This window comes from Crassostrea angulata, chromosome 2 (assembly GCF_025612915.1).
Source record: "Crassostrea angulata isolate pt1a10 chromosome 2, ASM2561291v2, whole genome shotgun sequence".
In the NCBI taxonomy this organism is placed as follows: domain Eukaryota; kingdom Metazoa; phylum Mollusca; class Bivalvia; order Ostreida; family Ostreidae; genus Magallana; species Magallana angulata.
The window spans coordinates 30,689,291-30,704,255 of NC_069112.1; the positions used below are offsets into that span (position 1 = coordinate 30,689,291).

Below are 14,965 nucleotides of genomic sequence, written 5' to 3' on the forward strand. Positions count from 1 at the left end.
GATGTGCGAAAGATCAGAAGAAGTTTGGTTTTAATTGTCAAAGTTTAGACATTTTTGCCTAGCTTTTAAGGCCCCTTTGAGGCAAGAGTCATTAAAGTTATATTCTATGTTTCCCTTACCAGAATTGGCAGAAAGATACATCAAACTACAATTGAAAAGAAATGGTCAAAAACTTGTTTCGACGAAATAAAAAATGTTCAATTGTTAACACACGACGACGGAGGAAAACCAAATGCAATAGGTCACAGGAGTGACTAAGGTGAACTAATTATGGGGAACAAAAAGAACAAACACACACTATGAGAAATTCAAAAATTTCGATCTTTTCTCGAGAACTTTTATTCATAACCATCAATAAAAGGAATAAACACATGCTTCTCTCTTACTATCCCATACGCAATTTTTTCCTTTGAGACATGGAATCTCGTCATCAAAGTACTCAAAACATTTGACACAATCGGGTGTTTTGTCCCTATCTGTAAACGTGAAGCAAAGTGCTCTGAAAGTCTCTCTGCAGACTGAAAGTTAAAAGAAAAACATTAAATTGCATTAATTGATATTATTTAAGGAACAAGGAATCATTCTGTGAGCATTATGATATCATAATTTTGGTCAAATGCAATAACGCCCGAAGTGCTTTATGATAAATATGATCACGCTACGACCAAATTATCACCTCATAATAATAAAAAAATGATTCCTTATTACTTATATATTAGGCTATTTCCAATTTGTACAATTTAAAACCACTATTTTTTTTTCATGTAGCACATGCTATGTATTACTACGCGGCGCAGCAAATACCGTTTTTAATTTACCATTATGCTATAAGACACGCCTATTGTGTGTCGCTCATCTTTTATGAAATTATTGGGCCATAGGTTTAAAAACGGATTCGTAATGTTATCACAGAAAAAGACGGTTGAAAATGTTAATACTGACAATTAGTCACGAGAGAGAAATTTTCTCAAGGTTTGTAAATGCCTCGACGTCGCGAAAATGTCCTGCAAACCAGTTATCACTGTATGAAACAAAGAAGACAAAGGGCCACATAGCTCACCTAAGCAACAATAACCATCTTGTTTCGAACAACGGATAGTTCTTCCCTCGAAATGATACTATACAATCCTAAAGAGTTTTTGATCCAAAAAAGTATTAGTTACAAAAGTGTCATTAGACACTAAATTACAATTGCAAAGACCATGAAAAAAAAGAAAACTTTATTTTCAGTTTGAAATTGAGAATCCTATCTATATAAAAATCAAATAGTATTTCGTCCTCTGACATTATTTAAGATATTAACAGCAAATGAAAAATGTCACCCGGACATGAATTTGATTGGTCACGTGAAGAAATCCTGTGAATCCCGAAGGGCTTTTCAATAAATTTGAGAACGTACAAACCAACTTAATATCCCGGTTATAACATTGCTTTTTATTACTTATTTTTACGTTTGAAAAAGACAACTTGTTCAGAACTGTTAAAATAACCTAGGTTTTATGTTAACAATAATCTAAGCGATAAGCACGATCAGAGTGACGACATTGAATAGTTCATACAGAGTTGAACGCTTTCGCTTTTCTATAGGTTATAAGAGATCATATTTGCAAATGTTCATATTTAAAATTAAAACATGACAATAACAAAAAAAAGTGACACCATGGTTACCTACTTTACACACCAACATAGTCAGTTGTTTTTTTTAATAGAAAACTATTGACACTAAACATTATTGAGATATCGCGCTGACAAAATTAACAAGCATTCTGGGAGTATTGCATAAGCAATACACGTCCCCTACCGGTTGCTATTATTCTATGAAAGTTTTGAAGCATACAACTATGTCAGAACTATTATAAAGGAGGTATCATGCTTTAATAATAAGAGATAAAAGAACAGAGGAAATTGAATTATACAGCTGATATCGAAATGAAATACGAAGTTGGTAAAATAATACTTTATATTTTATCTCCTGTAAATTCGCCAAGTTTATTCAGTATTCGCTGATAGAACTTTGTGAAAACAATACACTGTTATGCACAATATCACTTCTTACCGTCTTCTGTACCCTAAATCAAACCAAACAGTTAAACAGCCCAACCCGATAACGAACCCGATTGTAATACCACAAAAACCTGCCCATTAAATATACAGCACAAAACTTGACATTATTATATAGAACTTATTTGTTTGTTAGAAATGATAAAAATATAATGTTTCAAGTAACGCCCGATACTGTCACTGACCACATACCACACACCCTGGCCCCGTTTATTCAATACACACTGAACTCGATAACAAACCCAAACATTAAAACAATGAAATACAAAAAAGTATTTTCTCGAAAAGATGTCAACCAGACGCTACAAAAGTGATAACTTGACCTGTTTTTTGACATTTTGAAGCTGTTCGGCAAGATACATTTATTCCTTAATCGCATAAAGAAAAAAAAATGTAGGAAACTAAAGTGGGACAGACAAACAGACTTACTGGCGCAAAGGAAAACTATAGTCCCCAGTCGGGGGCTAAAGAGAAAAATATTAATAAGATATCTCATATACCTCAATGAACAGAAATGTGTATTTACTATCTCAATGATGTGTTGGTTTTTGTAAAACAATCTGGAAAATTCTATTAAAAATTAAAAAGTATAACATAACATTTTGTCTGCCTCCGGTGACGATCGGAAGTGACGGACAAATTATTGATGCCTTTTATGCAAGTTTACATGAAGGGGTCTATTATGTAGCAAAGTTCGGTTGCTCAATTGCTTAAAGGTTTTGAGATCGGGTGGACAAAATAAGAAAAATAAATATTATTGAGGTATATCTGATATCTCAAAGGAAAGGAATACCGGCCATTCGTATATATGTAATGATCGATTATATGCCTTAAAGAAGATGAGAAATTTCGCTTCCGGTGTATTTAACAAATTATATATCTTCTATCTTTGAAAATTTCAAGTTTTTATCTTGAACTGTTTTAGTGATATAAGACGGACAAAATCACATTTAAGAAATCAGATATCGGTGGATCTTGGCGACCGGAAGTTAGGTCAATAATGCAAGGCTGAGTACTTTTTATCATCTCTGAAATTACAAAACCATCCATACGTTTTTAAGGTAATGTACATTAAAGAAAAACAAAGTGGGGTAAAAGAAGAATAAGATAAAAATAAAGCTTATGAACACAATATGGTACGTCTCTCGTTGGAAACGGAAGTACAATGTATTCAAAGTAGCTTTACATTTTTAACACAATATAAGGGAGATATACTTTACAAATTATTTAGTTTTAGTTTCGGTTTTTAGTGTAAATAATAAATGTTTTATAAATTTGCTTAGCAAGAGTTTTGGGATTTTTTTTTACCAAAATGTGTGACCCCGTACACTTATCTAATCATCATGACAATTCTAAGAGGCAAGTTTATTAATATTTATAAGTATACTTCATATAAAAAGCCCACGCTTGCCATAGACGTAATGCATGCACCAATGAAATAAAAAAAATCATGTATAAAATGTAGTGATGATCTTCAGTAGTGCTTTATTTTCATTGTGAACATACGCTTACATAATGTCTTTGAAATATAAACTGAACAAAGTTGAAGTCTGATAGAGCATAAACAGAATAAACCAATTATTTGATTTAAATGTTTTGTGTTAATATTGTGATTTAGTATCATTCTATTGGTTTGACAAAGTGTTACTTGATCATAGTATGTTGTAAAATACATTCCCAAATTTTACTACATCATCTGAGATATGCATCATAGAAAATGTTGAAATATTTGTAAATTCTATTTGAAACGCAAATAATCATAATAATAAAAAGTTACAAATATTATTTTCTTGTTTTAATGGTATACACATTATTACCTTCGTTATTTCCGTTGTTTTTGTTCTCTCCGTTATCATCGCTGTCATCGCTATCATCAGAACTACTTGTATTTCCGTTGTCGTCGTTATCTACATCGCCATCGCCATTATTGTCATTGCCATTTCCTTTTTCTCCATATCTGATATATGCTATGTAAATGAAATATAAACATAAGCACATATTATCCTCAAATACTGAGTAACACTTTTTAGTTAAATTACCTTGCCTTTGAGAATGTTAGCTGTTCTTGCTCATTATAATATACTGGTAGATATTAATAATAATGTTTCCCGTTATGTACCAATAAGATAGTAATAGTCAAAAGGAGTTCAATTCTGTGTGAACTTTTTTATGACAGGACAATGATTACCGCATGCGCTTATTTCTTGGCGTTTATAATTGTGAAACATAAAACAAAACTTAAGTTGAAATAAACTGGATAGGTCACTATTAGTACCACTTATGCATATTTAAGTTAAGAAAATCATAAAGCAAGGTTTGGTTGCTAAATCAATTTCTGTTTATGATATATTGTGCATTTTTGCAATAAAGTATTAAACTATTGATAAAAATATAGCAAAGTTTAGTTGCTGAAATTTTTACCTTTTTGAAATCATGCGCGGACGAAATCAGAAAAGATTAACGAGTAAATTATATTCAAACGCTGTTCTTTTTTTAATTCTGGAAATGTTACCGAAAGAACTTTTTAAATAAAAAATACAATTCCATTGATTCCGATGACGACCGGAAATGACGGACAAATTATTAATACCCAATCTGCACATCTACCTTAAAACGGCATTCAGTAACAGTTTGAAAACACAGCATCATTGTCAAAAAAATAATAGAAAAAATGAGACCAACAATTCATTGTAGCCCAAAGATTGTCAAAAAAGCAGTAAAATTCTATAACCATAGTTTTTGTTTATTTTTAGAAATATAAGAAGATTCTGAAATAATCATAATCCAGTTAATATTAGAGACGAAATCTGTACAAGCTTTTGCGCAACAGAAAAAAATTACTGTTTCTCAAACACTGCCACTAATACAGGTTCCTCTAAAGCTATCTAATCTTTCTTGCGTGAAAAGAATTAGTGTGCAAACGAACAATTATCAAAGTACCGAAGAACTGACGGGAGTTGATTTTATCGATGTTTATTCTAAAATCAATGAAATGTTATTTTGCAGTACGGGTAGTTTCTAATCTGTATTTGAATTATGCACATTTTTATACTATGAATTTTTGAACTTTTTCGACACAAGAATGTTGATAAAACCCCATATGAATCTTATTAAGTAATATTTAAAGATAGAATTATTTCATTCAAACTATGTATCAGTAACAGAAATATTTCTGGAAAATTTATGGATCCAAGCAATATTGAACTCTTGTCTCGTTCAACCAAACGCTCGGCTATCGCCGTTAATCTCCGACAAGCAAGAGAGACTCTCTGCTTGTCGAAGATTTACGGAGACAGCCGAGTGTCGAGTTGAACGAGACTATTTGAACTCTGGCGTAAGAATACATACGACTACAAAAAATATCTAAATTGCTCGTACCATTTAAAATCTGACTATTTTCAAAGTATTTATAAATAAGTTTCCTTAAAAAACAATGCTTTAGCATATATTTTATCGAATTTATAAGTTATTTTCAAGAACTAAGTCATGTCAGCGGCGGTGATTTGTGCTTTGTCCAAACACTGTTTCACTTTCGGTTTGTCAGAGTAACTGCATAGGAGAGTTGATTAAAATCTACTCCCAACAAAAAAAGTTAAACACGTGGATACTGGAAAGTTTTGTCAAATAAATCTCATCAATAAAAACCGATAAAATGAATATTGTAGTTATTAAGTCAATGTATATTAAACTTACCGTGTGGATTTGCCAACGTCTTTTCTAGGACAACACAGGCCAGCAGAACAAAAATTACACTATTCATCATGAAACAGGATCCACTTTAGGAATACTAGAAAAGTGTAAAAAACAAAGAATACAGTGGGAAAATACATAACATACTGAAGAATATGATTTGTATTTTTTCTATGTTCTCTGAAGATAAAATACTAAACAAAAATAACAATATATATATATATATATATATATATATATATATATATATATATATATATATATATATATTTATATATATATATATATATATATATATATATATATATATATATATATATATATATGTCATCGTAATAAAACCAGCCTGAAAAAAAATATTTAAAAAAAACCGTATTTGAAAACCAACTAGTTGAAAACTAACGCATAAAAACAATTCAAACTATATAATCAAAAGTTTGATCATATTTTACCTTCAAAGAATAACTTACCAACAGAAATAAATTCTCTTCGTCTCCTGAAATGATCACAGCTCTTAGAAAAAAAAATGGTTCAAATTTATAGACGAGCAGTGAAATCTCCTCCTTTTAAATATTATTTTTAATAAAGAATATGTTGACAGTTTTCATGTTAAGTGGTGGAAAAAGAGATGCACGGTCATAATTTATGATTTACGAGAGATTTGAAATTACTGACTTCTGCATAATTAGATACATTACGACACTTTAATTAAGACCATTTCTAATTCCGTCGAAGGTCGTTTCAGGGCCCAGTTTTAACGTAAACTCTTTTTTACTGAACTAAATTACGTGAACATCGACTTTTAAACTAAGTGCAGGTGTTATTTTATAAAATTGGATACTTGTATAGCTGAGCGATAACATTATATTTCCACCAATTAAACATTGTCTTTTTACAGTGAAGTACGGTGCCGAATCTGATAAGCAATGATAACAATCGTAATTCAATTAATAAGTCTTTTAGTTATAATTAATTTTATTTATTTGTTTTTGTTAATCTTTAAAATACACAAATATTTTGTCTCAAATCAAGATTTAAATTAAAGTATATTTATTACGTAATATTAAAAATTGCCAATAATTGTATTTGTTCAGAAACGTGTCTGAATGTTTTCTTTCAGAATATGATTTCATAGTAAATAAAGTATTGTAAAATGAGTATCAGCAATGAAAAATATTCTTGCAAAATAACTTTAATACAATAAAAATGTACCATTTTTTTTATCGATGTCAAACATCATTTTTGGGGTAAAGGTAAATGCTTCTAATTTAAAATTCTAACCAATTCCTCGCTTTTTACATATTTTAAAAAAAACGTGTAGTAAATTAAAAGAAATGCCTTTCTTAAGTAGATTACGCAAACGTAAATAACGCAACCATTTATTTATGTCAGGCATGACAGAAATAAAAGAAATGGTGTATTTGTCAAAATGTATGAGGCCCGTTAAACAGGGTTACTACAAAACTGGGTTACGCAACGTCCGTGCGCTAAATAGATTTTCTTTATTACATAATTTATCACAAACTATCGCTTTTCGTTTGCTATTTTTAAAATAAAACTTATTATCGCAATTTGTGACTGGTTGTTTGACACGATTTTAGAGAAAATAAAAATATTTAGTTTTGTTGCGATGCACTTCTAAAACCTCAAACCTCTGTCTATATTCTACTCACAATGAAGAAAAAAGACAGTATTTAGTAATAAATTGATAATTATGATGCTTCATAATGGTTAATAATAATCTATAACAAGCTATTCATAATAATCTCAATGAAACTATTCTTCAATGTTAAAGTATATTAAGTAAGGTGAATTTCAAATATAGCTTATGTAGAAATAATGAATCTTTCTTTGACATTTTGGTTCATTTGGGTCTTTTGTAGGCTGTTAAAAATACTAATTGTTAACGTTACACACAATAAATCAGAGAATACCTAAAATAAGTTGTGATCATATGTTTCATAAAAAATGTTACTACAAGATTGCATTTGCTTTTTTCCCCTTAATATTACGGATACACATTTATAATATGACTAGTTACTTAAACAATTAAATGCTCTCTTAGGTGATTCATTCGGGATATGAAGGTAGCGACATTGCAAAAAAACATATAACGCGGGTTATGTAAATATTTTCGGCAATGATCGCTACCTTCATAACCCGCGTGAATCATCAAGAAAGCATTTTATTGTTTATATTAACATCTTTCTTTTCACTAATTAATAAATTGATTATGAAAAGCTAGTAAAATTCACTAAATTATTGTTAACGTACATAAGTACCTTAGTCAAAAGAAATAGCCAAATCGTCTCCTGTGAGAACTTGAGTCTGGCATCATCATGATTATTTCGTGCAGTCCGTGATATTTCGTAGGTCGCTGTAAGTTTAGACTAGTCGATAAACATGGAGTGTCAATTTCAGACCTGTCAATTTCTTCTCAGTTTCAGCCGCTGTAAATTTCGACCAATCGATTAACGGGGCGTTTAAATTTAAGTCTGGTTGTTTCTTTAGAGCTATGAATTAACTAAGTTTTCGTTTTCGTAAGTACTTGGTAGATGTAAATATATGTTATCAATACGCAACGTAGACGGTGCACATATTGTCAGCGCAGATACTTATTTGCATTTGATTTTTACAAGTTTCTTTATCGGGTTTTATCAATTAAATTTGTCATTTCTTTTACAGCTTTGATTCATACTTTTCCCCTGTGATCCAATATCCCTTGTACATTGAATTTAATAAACAAAATACAATTACAACGAAGCGCATTGAAGTGGTAAAATTTTTCGTTCGAATTGAATGTCCTACACTTTGTATCGAACGTCAATTGTTACATGAGACACTCCCATTTCTTTTATAACGAGGAAAACAGTATTCGTAACAATGCTTTCGGAACTGCTCATCTTCTAAACATCAAATGCAGGGCTGCGGACCCTGGAAATGTGGACACAAACTGAAGCCCAATATTTCTCCGTATATATTTTCCGTGCCCCGCGCATATCCTCAGTCCCCTCATCATGCTGCGAGCACAGCAAATAATGCAGAAGAAGACGAAGAACGTAGCTTACCTCTCTACAACGAAAAACTGAAACATGTGCATATATGTTGTGGAAAAAAATTTGTTTTATTTACAATACAATACATGTAACAGGAAGTTCAAAACACAAATAAATTGGTTACTAAAATATTCTTGACTATTTTGAACAATATCACTGTTTCTGAACATAGTTGAAAAGAAAAAAATTGTGTTTTTGTTTATAATGCACGTGTGTGAAATCCTGCTTGTGTTGTTTAGAAGAGTGGCGGTTCCGAAAACATTGTGACGAATTCTGTCTTCCTCGTTTCAAAAGAAATGGGCATGTCCTTTTTAACAACTGACGTTCGATACAAAGTTTAGAACATTCCATTCGAACATAAAATTTTACCACTTCAATGCGTTTCTTTGTATATGGAGTAAATATATACTCTTGATATCGTTAAAATTGATATGATTTGCCATTCAATGTCATAACCTCATTTTCTTGAACATTTCCTGCGTCATTATAAAATGCTGAAAGCTCAAGTGAGCTATTCTGATCACATTCTGTCAGTCGTCCGTCTGTCCGTAGACTTTTCACATTTTCAACATCTTCTCAAGAACCGCTGGGCCAATTTAACCAAACTTGGCACAATGTACACCCTTTTATAAGGGGATATTAGTAAGAATTAGATAGTGTTGATTTTAAATTTGGAAAATCCTGACACCGGGAGTAGAGTGGCGCCACAATGGGGTGGTCGAATTTTAAATAGGATAATATAGAGAAAATATTTGAAAATCTTCTTCTTAGAAACCAATCAGCCAGGAAAGTTGAAACTTGTGTGGAGACATCCTCGGGTAGTGTAGATTCAAAGTTCTGAAAATTATGACTCCCGGGGCTAGGGCGGGTCAATAATGGGGGTTCAAATTTTACAAAGGAATATAAAGAGTAAATCCTTTAGTCTTCTTTTCAGAAACCAATCAGTCAGGAATGCTGAAACTTATGTGGAGATATCGTTAAGTAATTTTGATTTAAAGTTGTAAAAATCATGACCCCAAGGGGTAGGGCGGGCCCCCAAAGGGGGGTTGGTTGGAATTTTTACACAGGGGAATTTACAGTAAATTTTTAAAACTCTTCTTGTCAGAAACCTATCTGTCAGGAAAGCTGAATCTTATATGAAAGCATCCTTAGGTAGTGTAGATTAGAAGTTGTGAAAATCACGACTTCCAGGAGTAGGGCGGGCCCACAATTTTTTTTTGGGGGGGGGTAAATTTAACAAAAGAATATATTGAGAATCTTCTTCTCATGAACCATTAGTCCAAGAAAGCATCCTCAGGTAGTGTAGATTCAAAGTTGTGAAAATCATGACTCCCGGGGGTAGGGTGGGGCCAAAATTGGGGGTCGAATTTTACATAGGAATATATAGAGTAAATTTTTTAACATTTTCTTCTCAGAAACCAATCAGCCAGGAAAGCTGAAACTTGTGTGAAAGCATCGTCAGGTTGTGTAGATTCAAGTTTGTATAAATCATTTTTACCGGGGGTAGGATGGAGCCACAAAATTTGGGGGTCGAATTTTACATAGGAATATACATATAGTAACACTTTAAAAAAATATTCTTCTCATAAACCATGGTGGTTCGGATTTTTACATAGAAGTATATTTTGAGCAGTATGTTAAACTCTTCTTCTCAGAATCTATTCAACCAGGAAAGCAGATAGTTGATGGAAGCAGCCAGGAAAGCTGAAACTTGTGTGAAAGCATCGTCAGGTTGTGTAGATTCAAGTTTGTAAAAAACGGAAGACCTTAAATATTAACGTCAAGGAACTGATCTTTTAGATACAGAATAAAGTATTCACTGTTATTACTGATAGTCAACTTCTGAATGAAATTGATAAACAATGAAAGAAGAAATGTCGTAATCACGTCACTCGTTATAGTTATTTCAGAAGAAAAAAAAATTGCCATGACGTTATCATGTAGACTTAGCATGAAACGTTTAGTTAAACTTTGACAATATTTGAGTAGGAAGTCCTATTGTGTGCCTGTCAAATAAATTGTGCAAAAATCAAACAGAACTATGATAAATCTGCGCTCGGACCAACGGTCACATCATTTACATATTTTTAGGATGAGTTAGCACTAACCGGTGTACATGGCCAGAGGTATACAAGTTAATGTTTATAACAAACAACATGTCCATACTTTTGATCCTTTCAATTTTGACGCCATTTTTTCAAAGAATACGGATGATATTACACAAATCGGAACCGAAGAGAAATCCGGAAAATCGAACCGAACAAATTGTACATACAGTCAGTCCAAGCATATGTTTAACTACATACACCTAAGCAAAGTATAGCATTGAGATCCTATAGCACAGCATTGGAATCTCACACCATACAATCTCATAGATCATATCATACCATAGCATAGCATGCGACATGATTTTCACGGGGTTTTAAAAGGTTTTATTTGAAAGATTAGAATAAGTGCTCACATTAGTGGTTAACTTTGGCTTTTAATCATTTTAATTCCAAATGTGTGGAACTCTTTTGTGTAAGGAAGCAATTTTGTTCTAATCTCATAGCATACTATTGCATAGCATACCATATCATTTAGCCCTTCATTTCAATTTTTCATAGCATATCATACAAGTTACAAAAGTTATGAGTTACAAAAAAAGCAAAATCTCAGCAAATCCACTAAAATCACCCCACTAATATTAATGCATTTAATCATAAAAAATAAATCATGATTTTTGAAAGATACAGTCCCATAACTGCAGTGATGTGTGCATACAAATTGAGCAACGCGCTTTAGTGACTATGTTCCTTTTCAACAAATCATGGTTAAATGCTTATATTTACTTTTTTTAAACTTCTTGTCTGCAAATGTGATTTATACCTTTAAATTCCTATTTTATCCCAAGGTTAAGTTCATATTAATGGAAAAGCCACTGTAACAGCAACAAGCGTGAACTTTGATTTTTGCTTGTGGCGTTGCAGTTTACAGCGTTTAACGTCTGTGTTGTGATATTAAAACTCGTCATTCTAACATATGAGTACCCTGAGTATATAAAATTGTTATAATTGCCGCAGCTTTCAAAACACTTTACAAGCCAAAAATATGTGAAATGTAAACATAAATGATTCCACGGTTAAGCTATGTGTTATATATATGAAAATGGACATTGAGTGATTGTGGTCTTTTGAGACTTTTTGTCTTTGGCCGATCACTGTTGTGTCCATATGAGGCATCCGGCAAATGCTTCCACGTGCGCGCACATTCCGCTTGCAAAAGTAGTTCTTATAAAAACTTGAAGTTTGGTTTAGTATTTATATAACATTTTACTCAGTTTTATTTCAATTCATTTACCTTAAGAGATGCAAACATACATAAAATACAGTTCGACCTGTTAATTCAAGAATGCACATTTTGTCTCATGCGTAAGAATTTCGATCGAAAGATTCATTCAGTAATGCAGTTGACCTCGATGGACTGACCTCAATCATAAGAAGATGCTCCGTGAACTGACCTCGATCTATTGATATTGCATAAGAGGACGGCTTGATTTAAAAACAAGTTTACGTTATAATGCGACCTCAATAGCAAGTTATGATGGTATTCAATGTTTTTCAGTCTTATTAAATTATTTTAATACAACTCTTTCTTTGTATACGTGTTAATGCTCTTTGAAGAGCCCTACTCAGTATTCTGAAGAAGAAAAAGAAGAAGAAGAAGAAGAAGAAGAAGAAGAAGACATTAACATTTAATAATTACGTTAAGAATATTAAACTAGACAAGGAGTTTACGAACGGCTTTCCCCAAATTTATTTCAAAATAAAATTTGTTGACGGTTTATAATGATGAAATTATGGTGTACAGATTCAAAATATTCTATATTTTGTAAATATACAGTACTTTTTAAATTATTTTACATCAAACTGATCATGTTGATTGCTTTTAGCTATCAATATATCATTATTGCCGATCATTCCTTTAAAAGGAATACTTGTTGTAACTTAATATTATTTTTGTACATGAAGTTGCACATATTAAGTCTTTGAATGATTCGAAATTGACTCAAACAAAGAGATCATATTCCAGAAATAACTTTAGTCCTGATATCTTATTGATGATATTTATTACTTAAAATAAACATAATCCCTTTTCTGTATCAAATCTGCAATGATAGGTATTCTTACATGCTGTTTCGTTATCAAATTGTTCAAAGCATGCGATACACCTATCTATGAGAAAATCGTCTGGTTGGATTTTGCAAAGGGATTTGATGGATCGTATGCAAACTGAAATGTACAAAAATAAAGCTTTACGCCACATATTTAACAGTCTGCAAAAAAGTTGGTTATGTTTAAAAGCTTGCATCTTTAAAATGGGTTTATATCTTCAGTATCAAAAAACTCAAATGACTTTTTCTTTTGTTTAGTAGCTTTTAACGCTACATGAAAGCTATCACTAAACACCAACTCATACCTCCGAGTGTGTTATCCTCGTACGTCAACTCTGAAAAAAAGAACCACAGAGACATTTTATCAATTTTATTTTATATATGTGCTATGTGACTGTTTAAAATTCGTATATTATGATTTAAAGCAACTATCATTCTTTAAACAGCGAATTTATGTTTAATAAATAATCCTTTATCGATCAATAAAATAAAATCTTGCTGTAGCATCCCACCTTAAGATTACATAGCCAGTCTACATCCTAATCCAAAACTCCTCAGACAGTTATCCCTGCCATTTATAACTTGATATTTTAAAACCATTTATATATGTGGGGAGGGGAAGATGGCAAGAGAAAGAAAAATATTTTTTTATTTACATCCTAGCTTCTGGGGCCAAAAATTGTAAGGTCGTTCGATCTTCATTATATTTACAGTTTTATCTAAAATACATACAGACGTACAATTTGCACGAAATTAAAGTAAATTTCCTAAAAATAAACATTTATTTAATTTAATATGACCAAGTGTCAATATACCGTGAAGTTTTTAACTTAAAAAGGTAAAATCGTTTACAGACAAAGGCTATTGGTTAACCAAGTGTTGATTGACCTAAAAAAACAACATGTTTTCTGTATAGCTTTACTTGTCACTCCCCATCACAAAAAAAAACAAACAAACCCTTCCCCATGGGCAGGGGATTCCCTAACTTAAAATGAGAATATAATACACATAATGACAATGCATTTAGTTTACCTAAAACGACAATAAAATTACAGAAGAAAATACAGTTGTATAAAATATTGATAATTTTCACTATGTTGCAATATTGCCCTTAACGCAGGGGCATGAATTGATATGAATTTAGTTTTTCCTTAAATATATACTGAAATGAAAAAGAGGGTTTTTCAAAAGATTTGATACATGTTTACTATATTAAAAATCATACAGTTTGCCTGTAAACCTAAAGACATCAAATGCTTTATACATATAACTTGGTAAACGTACGTAAAATGAATTCGTCTTGGCATTTATAACAGTTTCATAATTGCAATCATTGAAGAAATAATTAAGTCAATGTATATCAAACTCACCAAGATTAGATGTCAAAGTCTTTGTAAAGACAAGGCAGGACAGAAGAACCAAATTAACACCCTTCATCGTGAATATGAACTCCACTTTATGATTACTAGAAGAACAAGTATTTCAGAAGAAAGAATGCATAACATACAGATGTGAATTTATTTCAATTTGTGATTTTTTTTTCTATTATTTTACTCCAACAAATGCATAGAAAAAACTTGAATAAAATAAAACACATTCATTTCAAAGTAAATAAAGAAGAAAAATCTGGAGAGAAAAATGCCAACAAAAAATAATACAAAAGATAATAAAATCAACAGTTTTATTATATTTTGCTTTTCAAAAAATAACTTACCAACAGACCTGCAACCAAAAATCTTCGTCTCTCAAAAAGAACACAACTTAGAAAGAAAAGGTTCAAATTTATAGACGAGCAGTCAAGGAACCGCCTCATAAATATTTATTATAATACAGAATATGTTTAAAATTAAAATGTTAAATGGAAGTTAAATAGATGCACTGCCATCAGATGTGATTTACGAGATTTTAAATTTCTTAAAGCACATCAGAAAAAAACACAAAAACGTCGCGGCATTTATTAATTAAAAGGTACATGCAAATGTGGGGTATTTTTTAGTGAATAACA

At 31.4% G+C, this 14,965-nt stretch overlaps 1 protein-coding gene and 1 long non-coding RNA gene across 2 annotated transcripts; both read right to left on the reverse strand.

The window, feature by feature from the left end:
• Positions 1-309: 309 nt before the first annotated feature.
• LOC128173262 (surface protein P12p-like) lies at positions 310-6,352 on the reverse strand. The gene is made up of 4 exons (XM_052838979.1): positions 6,222-6,352; positions 5,755-5,848; positions 3,879-4,028; positions 310-518 (listed from the first exon to the last, which is right to left on the reverse strand). Exons 2-4 carry the CDS (start codon positions 5,822-5,824, stop codon positions 352-354), a joined length of 387 nt encoding a protein of 128 aa, XP_052694939.1. The 5' UTR covers positions 5,825-5,848; positions 6,222-6,352; the 3' UTR covers positions 310-351.
• A 6,546-nt stretch (positions 6,353-12,898) lies between these two features.
• On the reverse strand, positions 12,899-14,761 carry LOC128170904 (uncharacterized). The gene is made up of 4 exons (XR_008241936.1): positions 14,675-14,761; positions 14,331-14,425; positions 13,266-13,295; positions 12,899-13,078 (listed from the first exon to the last, which is right to left on the reverse strand). It is a non-coding gene; the product is annotated as an uncharacterized LOC128170904 (long non-coding RNA).
• Positions 14,762-14,965: the final 204 nt, after the last annotated feature.

Excerpts from the sequence above, each read along its gene's own strand:
- LOC128173262 (XM_052838979.1), bottom strand. The coding sequence starts at position 5,824 with ATGATGAATAGTGTAATTTTTGTTCTGCTGGCCTGTGTTGTCCTAGAA. Across the intron at positions 4,029-5,754 it reads GACGTTGGCAAATCCACACG|CATATATCAGATATGGAGAA; the intron begins GTAAGTTTAATA and ends TCATTTACATAG. Across the intron at positions 519-3,878 it reads AAACAACGGAAATAACGAAG|TCTGCAGAGAGACTTTCAGA; the intron begins GTAATAATGTGT and ends TTTAACTTTCAG.